Genomic DNA, 15,373 nt, shown 5'->3' on the forward strand with positions numbered 1-15,373 from the left:
GTTTTATAAATGTTTATTGGAACAATCAACCAAAACAATAACAGCAGCATAAAAATGTTCCAGAATTTTGTTATATAAAGATACATCCACAGTCCTCCCTCCCCCTCCCCCTCCCACCTTCCATCCAAATAGTGATCTATTATGTCTCAAGCTATGTAAATGAAAATTTGAAGTCCTTTGGAAAAGATTCACATGGTGCATGCTTTATTTTCCTGTAGGCAAGATCCCTGGTTCCTGTCACTGTAAACCTGGCTATGGAGGGGAGAGATGTGACAGGTGTGCCTTGGGTTACAGAGGCTTTCCTAACTGTGCCTACTGTAACTGCAGCGTGATGGGCAGCTTGAATGATGATCCCTGTGTGAAGCCCTGTACTTGCAAGGTATGAATTGCGGATCTTTGTTTCAGCTGTTAGAATCTGTATTGATTGTTTTGAGGCATTGAAACTGATCACATTGTACCAGCAGTGTGTGCTATATACAAGACTTGCCACATACTTGCACAGCAGCAGTACAGGTTCCTTGATAATTGAACTCAGAACTGCAGTGTTAATTGGCAAAGAGCATTGAACTGAGTTCAAAAGTTTCTGCTATTGAGACAGACATGGGGAAGCAACTGCTTGCCCTGGGATTGTTAGCATGGAATGTTGCTACTATTTGGGTTTCTGCCAGGTACTTGTGATCTGGCTTGGCCACTGCTGAGAACATAATACTGGGCTAGATGGAGCATTGGTCTGATCCAGTATGGTTATTCTTATGTTCTTATGAGTGGTAATAATCCACAAAAAAATGGCAATAGTGGACAGGTAATAAAGCCTTCCTTGTAGGAATCACAAGCAGCATCCTCACATAGAAAGGTACATGGACTTCCTTTCAAATTCTTACCCTTCAAGACTTAAATACTTTTCTTGTGTCCATGAGACCTACTCATATGTTACATGGACTCTATACCATCGTCTTGGCTGTCATTAACTGAACATCATAATATCTTGATTCAGAGATTGGAATCTATTGGGATGGGTGGCACTGTCTTAGGTTGGTTTACTTCATTTGTACAAGGCAGACAATTTTGTGTTGTGCAAGCATCGGGGAAGTCAGATTTCATTAACATTACCACAAGAGTACCTCAAGGTTCCTGTCTATCAGCTGTGTTGTTTAATATCTTCCTTTTACCTTTATGCACAGTGCTGTATGAGTTGGGTTTGGAATTTCAAATTTACGCAGATGACATTCAATTTCTAGTCCTAATTGATGATGTTTCTGAGAGAGAATTTGATAAACTAAGATGGGTATTATCTGTGATTCAGAAATGGATGTTCGATAATCACTTAAAATTGAATGTCGTCAAAATGCAAATTTTATTTTTGGCCAACCAGTTGGATTCTAGTTTTCTGAAGGAGTTTGTTTTTGAGGGGGAATCTATCCCTATTTTTAACAAAATGCGCAACTCAGGGGTCGTAATGGATACCACTCTGTCAATGAAACATCATGTATGAAATGTGATTAGAAATGTATTTTGTAAACTGAAGACATGTGACATTTGAGAGGTCTACTGAGTATGGACAACTTCCATGCAGTAGTACAGAGTGTGGTTGTTCCTAGCTTAGATGATTGCAATTGTTTGTTCCTGGGTATCAGGAAATGTCAGCTCAGGGTGCTGCAAGTCACCCAAAATGCTGTGGCAAGGGTATAATGGGGGTGTAGTCACTTCAAACACATTACATCTGTACACAAATGACTACATTGACTGCCTATGGAATATGGAATTTGATTCAAGATCCTGTACCTGATTTTCAAAGGTTTACATGATAGGATTTCTACTATTCTTACTGCCAAACTTTATGTTTATCAGCCAAAGAGATTGTTACTTTCCATGAATTCTGCTGTTCTAGATGTACCCAGTTATCGGGATGTTAGGTTGGAAGAATTTTGACAGTCAATTTTTTATATCGCAGGGCTGCAACTTTGGAATCAGCTTCCTTTGTGTATTAGAGAATTGCAGGAGATGAGTGGGTTCAGGAAATCGTTAGAAACATTTGCTTCATCAGGCAAATAATGCAGACTGATGTTTATTGAGTGGGGTATTCCTTAGCGTCCCTCTGGCCCGGCCCAGAATTTGACTGATGGGTTGTGCACGCCTTCCGGCAGGTGGAGACTGAACAAAAAAACTGTGACTCTAGTGAGCCAATAAGAGCCCTTGCCAACTAGACAGAGATCCAGTAATCTCAGTCTCCAGCAGGTGGAAGGTGGTGAGCCCTTCAGTCTCTGTATTTTTATATTCTGTACTTTATTTCTCTTTCTTGTAAAGGATTCTTTCTATAGCTGAATTAGTTCTGTGCATCTTTAAAAAAAAAAACCCACCTGTTTTAGAGAGGCAGAGGCCCGTGGGGGGTCTCTTGGCACCTCTGGGGTGTTACACTCGGGGGCCGAGTCCCTATATCCTCACTGTTATTCTTTGGTGCTGGGCTTCTTTAATTATCTTCACAGCTCGCATTAAAGAAAAAACAATAAGCAGTTTCCTCGAGCTCTTCAGTGGAAGAGCTTTGGAGGCAGGGAAAGGCAGTACTTTAAAAATAAGAAAAAAACAGAGCCCAGTTTTGTTTGATTTAAGTGAGCAGGGCAGCTCCTATGTTGCTTTCCTGTGTTCCTTTGGCCTTTTGTTCGGTGTTTGAACAGCTGACAGCAATGTCAGAAAAACGTTGCCGATGCGCCGTCTGTCAGTGGCGGGGGCTTGGTAATAGGGGGGTTTGTAAATTCTGCAAAGCTGCAGAAGTTTTTGTAGAACAGGGTGCAGGGGCCGTGAAATTGTCGGTACCATTGGCGGGGGGGGGGGGGGGGGGAGGCGATTCGGGTACTTTCTCAATCAACCTGTTAGAAACCAGAGCTATTTGTCTGGCGCTTCGGCTTCAGGGTTTTCTTCCTCTACTGAGAGGCGGGGCAGTCCGAGTGATGTCAGACAATTCCACGGCGGTAGCGTATATCAATCGGCAAGGATGAATGAGGAGTCTACCTTTGGAGCAAGAGGCGTCGCTGCTGTTTTAGTGGGCAGAGGCCCATCTGGCAGTGCTATCAGCGGCTCACGTGGCAGGGGTCCTAAATGTTCAAGCAGACTTTCTCAGTCGCCACTTGCTAGATCCCGGAGAGTGGTCTCTAAGCGAGGTGGCTTTTCAGCAACTGGTCAATCATTGTGGGTGTCCCAGGATGGATCTGTTTGCCTCCACCTTCAATGCAAAACTTCCTCCGTTCTTCAGTCGTCGCAAGAATCCCAAAGCGCAGGGTGTGGATGCGCTTCTGCAATCCTGGCCAACCGGTCTGCTGTATGCTTTTCCTCCATGGCCTCTGATAGGGCGTCTCGTTTAGAAGATTGAGACTCACAGGGGACATCTGATCTTAATGGCACCGGATTGGCCTCACAGACCGCGGTACACCGACCTGCGGTGTCTTCTGCTAGATGTTCCCTTCAGGCTTCCTGTGACGCACGATTTGTTGATGCAGGGCGCGGTGGCTCATCTGGATCTGGGTCAATTCTGTCTTACGGCCTGGCTCTTGAGAGGGCTAAGCTGACTAAGAAGGGTTATTCCACTAAGGTCATTACTACTATGCTTCGCTCTCATTGCCGTTCTACCTCTTTGAATTATGTGCGCACCTGGAGGATTTTTGAGGCGTGGTGTAAGGAGTTTAGTCTATCTCCTTTTCGGGCCTTTGTTCCGTAAATTTTGGATTTTTTGCAGCATAGTTATGACAAAGGTCTTGCTTTGTCTTCTTTTAAAGTGCAGATTGCAGCTCTGACATGTTTTCGTGGCTGTGTTCAAGGGAGGTCTCTAGCTAGTCATCTGATGTGCTTCATTTTTTGAGGGGGGTTAATCTCCTTCGTCCCCGTCTCAAGGTTCATTTCCTCGTTGGGATCTGAACTTAATGCTTTTGGTTCTTACTAAGCCTCCCTTTGAGCCTTTGTCATCTTTTTCTTTGAAAGAATTGACTCTGAAGACAATGTTTTTGGTGGCTGTTGCTTCGGCGAGGCGAGTTTTGGAGTTGCAGGCGTTGTCGTGTAGATCTCCATTTTTGGAGTTCTGTTCCGACAGGGTAGTTTTGCAACCTATTCTTTCCTTTCTTCCCAAGGTTGTGACTCATTTTCACGTATCTCAATCGATGGTATTGCCTCTGCTAGGTTCTTTCTCCGGGTCAGAGGAGCAGCGTCGTTTGAAGCATTTGGATGTCAAACGGGTGTTGAAGCAATATATCAAGTCTAAAGATGAGATTCGACAATCTGATCATTTGTTTATTCTGATCGGAGGTTCACGCAAAGGGTTTATGGCCTCTAAGACCACTATTTCACGATGGCTTAAAGAAATGATTGCTTCAGCTTACCTTCTTTCTGGGAAGCCTGTTCCAGAGCATGTTAAGGCTCACTCTACAAGAGGTCAGGCAGCTTCTTGGGCAGAGCATTGTCTGGTACCTCCAGGGAAGATTTGTAGGGCGGCGACTTGGTTGTCTTTGCATTCTTTTTCTAAGCACTATCGCTTGGACGTACTGAGTCGTCAGCAGGTTGCTTTTGGAGTGGGAACATTTTGTTTCATGGATGTAGAACTATGCAAATGAAGAGTTCGCCAAAAATATAAATTGTCATTATGGTTTTGTTGACCAATGCACTGGCATCAAACATCTGAGTATGTGTTGACAACCGGCCCTTGATCAGTTAAGTGCCAATTTCATCCTTAACCAGTTAAATTGAACCAGCCAAAGATAGAACTGTTATTCATGCAGTCCTCTTTGGTTGGTTACACTTAGCCAGTTAAGAATATTGGCAGTTAACAGTTAAGTCCCAACCCAAGTCTGCTCCCGGACCACCCACTGAAGAGGAAGTTTTGGCTTAGGCGATTGGGGCAAATTCTATATATGGTGCCAAAACATTTTGCGCTAAATAAAAGTGCTATTCTATAAGCCGTGCTTAAATGTAGGCATAGTTTATAGAATTGCACTTACACCAGGGAGTCATGCCTAACTTTAGGCGTGACCATTTGCACCATCTGAAATGTGGTGCAAATATAAGTTCCTAATTTAGGCACATATACCCCCTCACTCTATAACAACATGCATAAATGTAAGGAACACCCCCATTCTAACCATAACCCTTCCATTTCCGCACCCCATTTTTCAACTCGTGCCTAAATTTAGGGACGTATATTCCAATGAAATCTAAGTAATGCTAATAATTGCTTGTTAAAAAGTCAATTATTGATGCTAATTAGCTCATTATTTAATTAAATTGTGGAGGCCCTAATTTCTGTTCATAATTTTTGATGAGTTTTATAGAATTAGGGGGGGGGGGGGTTAGTGCTGCTATTTAGCATCACTATCCAGGTAAGTGCTTCTGAATATCAGCGGATAACACCACACAAGTGATTTAACTGGGCTGGAGCCTCTACTGTCTGGTTAAATCACTTTGAATATCGACTCCTAAGTTCCATAGAAATGGGTTAAGTCAGTTACACCCTATACTGCACTGCAAATTAGTGCCAAATAATGCTTGTTAAAGCAAATGATCGATATTTAGCCAATTTAGGTCCCAGAGAAGCATTGCTCCTCTTTTTGAACCATCACCACCATGAAAAATGGTGATGGCTCATCAGAAGTCAATAATATCAGCTTAATTGCGTGAAGTTTCCAAGGGAGGACAGATGATACTTCTTCAGATCTGACTTCAGCTCAACTAGTTTGCACATCATGACTGTTCACAGATTTTCTGGCTAACAAGTTCCTTTAGAACTAACAATATGTACTGTTATTTTACTGTTATACATTGTACCTACAGTATAGATAATACAGAGGTACAGCAAGCCATGGCAGGATTGTAAAGCAGCGTTTCTTGAGCCAGTCCTGGTGTACCCCCTAACTAACCTGGTTTTCAGGATATCCAGAATGAATATGCATGAGATAGATTTGCATACATTAGAAGCAGTGCATGCACGTCTCTCACTCTCTCATGCAGAAGCAAAGCTACAGTGCTGATAATGAAGGATCTATAGACTGGATATATTTAGAAGGTTATGTTGTAAATATTAACAACAACTGATGGTATCAGCATCCATGTTACCAACAGCCTTATGGTGTTGAATTTAGAGTGTAAAATTAGGATGGATTGAATGAGAGGTTAAAGGTCAATATCACCTTTTAAAGGCTCCAGATAGAAGTGGGAACAGCATGTTTGGGTTGAGTATGACTGGTATGCAAGAGTATGAGTGTGTTTGAGTTTTACATTTTTGGAACATATGGCATAGGGAAACAGGTTTTGCATAAAAAAATTTTGTAAGAATATTTCAAATAAAGAAAGGAAAAGAAGTTAAAATTGCAAGTAGTTACTGTTTATAGAAATGCATATTTATTGGGGATGTCATGAAAACCAAACAAGTCAAGAGGTAATCCAGGACTGGCTTGAGAAACATTGGTCTAGACAGTTAATTACAATAGAAAAGTAATATTCTTAATGTAACTTTGGGTTTCCAGGAAAACGTTGAAGGGGAAAATTGTGATCGTTGTAAACTTGGATTCTTTAACTTGAAGCAATACAACCTGAAAGGCTGTGAGAAGTGTTTCTGCTCAGGGGTCTCCAACATCTGTGTAGGCTCTCACTGGAACTACAACCCGGTAAGAAGACAAGTTATAATCTGACACATGAGGCATTTGGTCTTTGTTTACTGAAGAACTCTAAAGGGGTAATTCTCTACATGTCACCTAAAGTTCGACGCCAGGATGATGCACATAAAGCACATATTATATAGAGAGAATTACACACATAATGGTCGTCATAGAATACTAGGGTCAATCCGCAGTTATGGGCCTAAATTTAAGCACAACTATTTATGGTACCTCAGTGACTGATATAGTGACTCTCAGTTAGACACACGGGGTGAATTCTATAAATAGCACGTAAAAAATTGGCAGCGAAAACAATCCCGTTTAAGCAGTATTCTATAAGCTGCTCCTAAAATTTGTTGCAGTTTATAGAACACGTAAGTGAATAGGTCACGTGTAAATAAAGGCACCGCCATTTGCACAAACAAAACTGTGTTACAAATGCCCATGCCTAAATTTACACGTGAAGTACCATTATTCTGTAATTATGAGTGTAACTGAAAACCACACCCCCGAAACACCCCTGAGCCTCCCATTTTCATACCTCGTTTTTTGGGCCATGTGTAAATTTTAGGCGTGATTGTTCCAATTAAATCTAATTAGTGTCAATGATTGCTTGTTGATAAGTCAATTATTGGCACTAATTTGCTCGTTATTCTATTAAATTGCACACACAAAATGGGAGGTGTGTCTAAATTTGCACATGCAGGGGGAGAACTGATAACCTGTGCACATAAGTGCTTGGCACACCCCTGACCTGTCCATGCCCTTCCCAGGTCCACACTCCTTTGTAGTTGTGCCCTATGGATTTTGCGTGATCCATCTGTAGAACACCAACTAAGGGCAGTTATATGCATAACTGCAAAGTAATACCAATTACCAATTAGCAGTGGATAGTGCAGAATAAAAATTTTTAAATAAATAAATAATATTGTGGTGTACAGTTGGGTACAGTAGGTTTTTGGTGGGTTTTGGAGAGCTGACTGTACAAAATGTTTTATTATGTATTGTGTTGACAATTTAAATAGTATACTATCCAGCTTATTTTCGAAAGAGAAAAACGTCTATAGTGTGACCTAAATCCGGAGATAGACGTTTGTCTCGCAAAGGCGCCCAAATCGGTATAATCGAAAGCCGATTTTGGGCGTTTCCAACTGCACTCCGTCGCGGAAACGAATAAAGTTGACGGGGGCGTGTCAGAGGTGTGGTGGAGGCGGAACTGGGGCGTGGTTATCAGCCGAGGAGAGATGGGCATCTTTAGCTGATAATCGAAAAAAAAGTCGTTTTTACCGTGATTTTGGGTCACTTTTTTTGGACCCTTTTTTTCCACGAATAAGTCCCAAAAAAGTGCCCCAACTGCCCAGATGACCACTGGAGGGAATCGGGGATGACCTCCCCAGACTCCCCCAGTGGTCACTAACCCCCTCCCACCAAAAAAAACCCACTTTAAAAACTTTTTTCCCAGCCTGTATGCCAGCCTCAAATGCCGTACCCACCTCCATGATAGCAGAATGTGTTCGATCCTGTCACAGCCTTTCCCTGGGTCAGATGTGGCTCTCGGGTGCAGTACAGGGTCACATCAGCATTGCATTGTGGTGGGTGTAGGGTATTGGGCTCCGTGATTTCATTAGCTTGTGTTACAGTCTCACGATGTTGGTAGTTGGTAGGCTCTTCTCCCATGGTGCTTTTCCCCCTGCCTACTAGGTCAGAGTGTGCCCTGTTGTGTTTCCTGTTGTAGTCCATGCGGTAGTGGCCATTTTTGTAAGCCAGTTTTAGTTCCCTTTCCTGTGGTAGCCACGTTAGACAACTTAGTTCTTCCCTTGAATGTGGCTGAATGAGGACATTGTACAGCATTCTGCCAGTTCTGACCTACTGCTCATCTCAGTACCAGGGAGACTCGTTGCCAGTGGGGCACAACCTCTGATCTGCAGTTAACTGTGAGTAAAGGCGGTTATTCCAATAAAGGACGTTTTCGTAGAGATTAGTCTTCAGGTGTCAACTGGTGTGCCAAGGTTATATAGCAGCAGCCAGTCCTAGAGGCCTGCGTGTATGCAGGTCCCTGGAGCACTTTTAGTGGGTACCGCAGTGCACTTCAGCCAGGTGGCCCCAGGCCCATCCCCAACCCACCTGTAACACTTGTGCTGGTAAATGGGAGGCCTCCAAAACCCACTGTACCCACATGTAGGTGCCCCCTTCAACCCTAAGAGCTACGGTAGTGTTGTACATTTGTGGGTTTTGGGGGAGGGGGGTTGGGTGTTCAGCACCCTTGGTAAGGGAGCTATGCATGTGGGAGCTTTTTCTGAAGTCCACCGCACTGACGTAGGGTGCCCAGTTGGTGTCCTGGCATATCAGGCGGGGCCAGTGTACTACGAATCGTGGCCCCTCCCATGACCAAATGGCTCGGATTAGGACGTTTCTGAGCTGGGCGTTTTTAGTTTCCATTATCGCTAAAAAAAACAAACGCTCAGCTCAAAAACGTCCATGTTTTCGAAAATACGGTTCGGTCCGCCCCTTCACGGACCTGTTCTCGGAGATAAACGCCCATGGAGATAGGCGTTTCCGTTCGATTATGCCCCTCCAAGTCATACTTTGTATTGTTATTTGAATATGTTTTACTGCTGTAATTGTCTATCGCTTATGTTTGATTTATTGTCACTGTACACTGCCTTGAGTGAATTTTTTCAAAAAGGCGGTAAATAAATCCTAAAAATAAATAATAAAATAGGTTAGCACCAATTATAGCTAATTATTGGTTGTTAATGGCAATTAGCAGCTAATTTAACAATTAAGTTGCACTGGTAACTGGTACTATTCTATAGACAATAAACTAATGTTGCAGTCGCTCTTATATGTTTCAGCATAACCAATACTCTAATCTAGCTTCATGACAAACACACAATTATTCCTAATATGCTAAAATGTTATAATTAAATATCTAAATGAAGACTCCTATATAATATATCTCGCGTCAAATGTATGTTTAAATTTATAGGGGAAAAGCCTCAATCCCGGCGTGCGCTCCTTGTGTTGTAAAACAACGTAAGGGAGCACCGCCCGATCATCACTGGCTAAAAAACCCCTGTTTAAGTAACCCACTTCTGTTTCCTATTTTTCAAAATAACTTAGATTGATGGTTACTTAGCTTCACTGCTGAAACTCTCTTAAGCAGTAAACCGGAACACAGTCGTCTGAACCCAATCCACTGCCCGACTCAGCCCTAGTTTCGCCTTCTTCCTCAGGGTCCGTGGGTCAATCAGCTGTGTCTATCGAAAAATATAACACATAAATCATATATTTGGCGCTCTTTAGTGCGAACAGTATCCCCTCCAACCTCAACTTCATACTTCTTACTTCAATCGGCTTTTCGCTTTTCTCAATGTGAACTTTTCAAGATGGCGTCGATATTTATAATGGATGACATCAGACGCTATATTTGGGCTCCGCCCATCTTCCTGCTGGGCGGGGCTAACTTCCGTAAAACTTCTCCCCCTCAGATCAAGTGTCTGTACCTCACACATTTACAACAGCCACTCTAAGACGGAACTGATCAAAAGAACTGACTCCATTCAATTCTAATGTTTAAACCGTCCGGTTGTAAAGAGTGTAGACGGTATATCCATCTCTGCTCCTGTTGTAGGAGGACCAATCTTCTGTCGCCTCCTTGTATATCCCACTTAATTTGTTGTAAGATGACACATTTAAGCGCGTCAAAAGTGTGATTAAATTCGATGCAATGCATGGCTAAAGGAGCGGTCTTCTTTTGTGTGTTAATGTTGCTCTTATGTTCTGTGAGTCTAATAGTGAATTTCCGTGATGTTTGTCCCACATACACTTTCTGGCAAGGGCATACGATGGCATAAACCACCCATTCTGAGCTACATGTAGTATTTTGATGAAGGATGTGAAGTTTCTTCGTCCTCGGATCTATAAACCCCTTCGTGTTAATCATTATATCACACATGTTGCATTGTCCACAACTTCTATGTCCCACTATCTGGGAATCTGATATGTAAGGTTTTCTAAGAATTCCTGCTTTTGCCATGTGACATACACCTTCACCATGTGGGTGGCCCCGGTTTACTGCTTAAGAGAGTTTCAGCAGTGAAGCTAAGTAACCATCAATCTAAGTTATTTTGAAAAATAGGAAACAGAAGTGGGTTACTTAAACAGGGGTTTTTTAGCCAGTGATGATCGGGCGGTGCTCCCTTACGTTGTTTTACAACACAAGGAGCGCACGCCGGGATTGAGGCTTTTCCCCTATAAATTTAAACATACATTTGACGCGAGATATATTATATAGGAGTCTTCATTTAGATGATTGTTGATTGTTTTGACTGCCTATAGCTCCAATATTGATTAATAATTAAATATCTATCATATTTTTGATGTTTTTCTGGAATGTAAACCACATTGAACCTGAGCTTGTTCGGGATAATGTGGGATACAAATGTCATAAATAAATAAACTAGCTGTGCAACATTGTACGCTAAGTGTCAAATTGTACGCAGGTTTATAGACTTACTCCCCTGTTTACTAAGCCGCACAGCAATGCTGACACAGCCTATTCAAAGTGAATGGGCTGTGTCGGCATTAGCGCACCACAGCCACTAGCATGGCTTAATAAACAGAGGAGTTAAGGGGATAAATGGTTCAGACAAAATGATAAAACAGCAAAAAGCAGAGATGGTCTGCTTATATAGAAAGGATTATATACATTTGTGAAAGGCCATTTTAAAAAGCGTTCGTATAGAAAACAAACATTGCTGCTGCACAGTGAAGTATATTAAGATTATATAAATATATTAAAAAAAAACCTTGTCTTGCAAAACCCAAACAGCATTTTTATGAGGCTATACTAAGGGATATGATTAATATATATGTATATGCATATCTCTATCTATCTATCTATCTATCTATCTATCTATCTATCTATCTATCTATCTATCTATCTATCTATAAAATGATAGCATTTTTTTTAAATTTATTTATTTACCAAAACTTCCATTCTGCACAATTCCGCTTCTCAGCAGAATTACAAAATCACATATACATTATTAAAAGTACATCAACACAACATTATTTAGACCAGACAAATCATAACAGTGATTGTTTTAACACATTCTGTAAACACCAACCTCCCTCTTAATGCTTAATCCTTCCCAACTTCCCAAATGCCTTCAAAACCAAAAATGTTTTCAGCTGTTTCCTAAACATGAGTAAAGTAGCAATTTTATGCATCTCCAATGGCAAAGAATTCCATAATTTGGGCCCCACAATTTGAAAAGAAGTAGCTCCAAGACGTAATAAACTTATAGCTCAAAAACTCGGGTCCTCTAACAAACACTGATTCTCAGACCTTAGTGAACGAGTTGGTTTGTACATTTTCAGAGTTATTGCCAACCAAGGAGATCCCACATTATTCAGAAGTGCCGTTGTGATAGTGCTTTCTCCTGGTGGTAATTCCGAGTTTGGCTCATACCAAATCCTGCAGTAGAAAATAATTTTCTATTCTCGGAGGACAAGCAAGCTGCTTGTTCTCACATATGGGTCGATGTCTGCGTCGGCCCAGGAATCAGAAGGCATTTTGCAAAAAACGTTTTACCAAAGTCTTCTGGCACACGTGCAGCGCGCACCACGCATGCGTGGACTGATTTCCTGCCCGTCGCGTGAATGTGTTTCCTCAGTTGTTTTCTCTCCGCATTGAGGTGCGGTGTTGTTTTTCGCTGTTCCTCACAGGCCCAGGAGAGAGTCTTCGTTTTTTGTTTTCGATTTTTTCTTTTATTATCGTTCCTAAAAATAATAAAAAAAAAAAAAGTAGAGAGTTCCTTTACTTTTCTTAGTTTTTCTCCCTTTTTTTAAGTTTCCTAGAAATAAGCAGTGTTTGTCCCCCAAAGCCATCTTAAGAATGGCTTATGGACTTTTCTTTTAGGAAGCCAGCCAAACCTTTTTTTTAAATCCTACAAAGCTAACTGCTTTTACCACATTCTCTGGCATCAAATTCCAGAGTTTAATTACACGTTGAGTGAAGAAATATTTTCTCTGATTTGTTTTTAAATTTACTGATTCTACTCTTTTTCATAGTACATGAATGCAACCTGGTTCAGCCAAAAAAAAAAAAGTTTTTTCTCAATTCTGTGGAATTCTCATAGTTTTGGGCTTAATATTCAAACGTGTTAGTGCCACTGAATGTAGCTTGTGACTGCTCAGGCGCTGCTGATTGGTGTCAGGCAGTCTAGGGATAGAGCCACTGATTAGTTGATTAGTGGTGATATTCAATCTGATAACCAGCCAAGTAATTAGATAACATTGGAACAGAAAAAAGGCTGTTCTAACTTTATCCACTGAGCTAACTGGGCACCAGTCTGAATATTGGCCAGTGCCTGATTAACTTCTGGGTACTTGGATATTCAATATCAGAACCCAGACATGGCCATGCATTGAATACCCACGGTTAATTCAGCTTGCGGCTGTAAACAGCTTAAAAATCGCTGACTGCTGTGCATGAATATTTAACCCTTTATTTTTTTGGTGACTCTATTGTAGTCTATTCTTAACATTTATATCCCATTTATATCAGCAAGGAATCAAAGCAGGTTGCAAAAATCAACAAAAACTTACCCCCTCCTCTTTTTACAAAGCCACACTAACAGCTGCCAGGGCAGTAATGCCGACACAGCCAATTCAAAGTGAATATGCTGTGTCAGAATTATTGTGCGGCTTTATGAAAAGGAGGGTTACTAACCAGACTTAAAATATTTGCTAAAAAATATATGTTTTTAGAGCTTTTCGCGCATCCAGTAATTGGTTAATCGCAGAATTTGAAGTGATAATAAATTCCAGATTTTACTTAATTGGTAGTTAAAAGATCTATCATGAAATGTTTTATAACAAACATGCCTGATAGCAGGAAAGCTCAATTTAAATGTGGGTCTAAATGAGAAGAAGCCCGAGCGATAGTTACAATCTGAATATGTGAAGGCCAACATTCATACAGTATTTTAAATACTAGGCAAGCCATTTTAAACTCAGCCAGTGTAAATCCCTCAGCAGTGGGTTGCATGATTGAATTTTCTTTGGCCAAATATCAGTTTTGCTGTAGTATTCTGTAATGCTGTAGTATCTATATAATAATTTGGACCTCAAGGTTCTCTGGCTGTCTGGGTTCGTAACATGTTGGTGACGTCAGTTCGCCTCCAGCGCTCTCTTCCCTCTCATTATCCCGCCCTCGCGTAGAGATGAAATGATGTCAGAGGAGGGCAGGACACTGAGAGGGAATGCTGGAGGCAACGCGAGCCCAGTCTGCCTGCCGCTGTTCCGACCTCTGAGCAGCAAAACTTTCACTGTGCCCAACTTTCCCATGCTAATCCTGCAGCCTTCTAATTACGCCACTCGGTCCCTTCATCGTGGGGGCTTTTTGTTTCTTTCCTGCAGCGGCGCATCTGCCCACCTTAAGCCTCATCAGGAGGAAACAGCAGCAGCCAAAGGAGGAAAAGGGAAAGATAGAAGGAAAGACACAATTGGGGGGAAGAAAAGCCAGTCACTCCCCCTACTCTAAAAAAGAAAAAAAAACCTCTGAGCCTTTTCTCTGGCCTCGCCAACAGTGCTATTATATCTGAGAGAGATCACAACCTCTTTTAAAAAGTGTGACATTCATTCTGCAATTTTTGTTAACCGGTTTGTTGGCAGAAAAGCTTCTCGGTGAACACCGGGTGAAAGAGAGGCCAGGGACATGCAAAGAAAAATATGTGGAGGTGCAGGGGAGATCAGAATTGCGGGACATGGAGGGGATGGGAGGGAAGGGAAGAAAGGAGAAATCGCTTAGACAAGAGCCTTCCTAGAGCCCGTTTCATTTTTGAGGAAACGGGCTTTGTTGCACTAGTTCTGTAATAATTGTAATCTATTGTACTGTCTCTGATGAATACCTCCATACAACTAGTTACAATAGTCAATTTGAGATATTACTACAGCTTGAACCAATATTTGATAAAGCTCCGGAAAAAATAGAACCTGATCGCTCTTAACTGACACAAGGAAAATTCTGATGGAGGCAATTTTATAATCAACTTTTCTCTTGTATAGAACTTTTCTCTCATATAAGCTTTGTAAAGTCCATAAAAGAGCTTTTATAATACCTATAGGGTTAAAATCACAAAAGTACACACAGTTCCAATAAGGTGCGTACTTTCATGCAACTGAGCTGTTGGTGTGTTTTGGAGCAGCGCTTGGATTTGGTGTGGGCAGAGTCGTGATTTATGTGTGTTCTTACAAAAATGCACGTGTACATGCATACCACTTTACACATTAACATTTTCTGCCGCTCCTTCACTTTCAGGTAATAGAGATGAGTGGCTGGTATGTAACTGACTTAGAAGGTCTGGTCAGCATTCCACCCCGGAAGGATACCTTCGATGGCCCCCAGCAACTCAATATCAGGAACAGAGATGCCAGAGTAGTACTACCACCAGTCTACTACTGGAGCGCACCCAGTCCTTATTTGGGCAACAAAGTAAGTGAAAATGTACCTCACATGCACTCTAGCTTATAGGTAAAGCAAACATTAAGTCTGGCTTCCTCTGTGGCGGTTATAAATTAAATATGCATTTGGCCAGAGTTGCTACACTGCTGGAAAAAGGATGGCAAACAAATACTAAGGGACACAAAGGGTCAATGGGATACATTTATTTATTTACTTATTTATTAGTTGCATTTGTATCCCACATTTTCCCACCTATTTGCAGGCTCAA

The 15,373-nt window shown here is 41.6% G+C and overlaps 1 protein-coding gene across 1 annotated transcript in view; it reads left to right on the forward strand.

The window, feature by feature from the left end:
- LAMA2 (laminin subunit alpha 2) overlaps nucleotides 1-15,373 on the forward strand; it is a 1,107,608-nt gene that overhangs the window by 484,629 nt on the left and 607,606 nt on the right. The window contains exons 10-12 of the mRNA XM_030196530.1: nucleotides 219-379; nucleotides 6,501-6,641; nucleotides 14,962-15,135. Of these exons, the coding sequence (XP_030052390.1) occupies nucleotides 219-379; nucleotides 6,501-6,641; nucleotides 14,962-15,135 (476 nt within the window). The remainder of the gene's footprint in view (nucleotides 1-218; nucleotides 380-6,500; nucleotides 6,642-14,961; nucleotides 15,136-15,373) is intronic.

This window comes from Microcaecilia unicolor, chromosome 3 (genome assembly GCF_901765095.1).
Source record: "Microcaecilia unicolor chromosome 3, aMicUni1.1, whole genome shotgun sequence".
Lineage (NCBI taxonomy): Eukaryota > Metazoa > Chordata > Amphibia > Gymnophiona > Siphonopidae > Microcaecilia > Microcaecilia unicolor.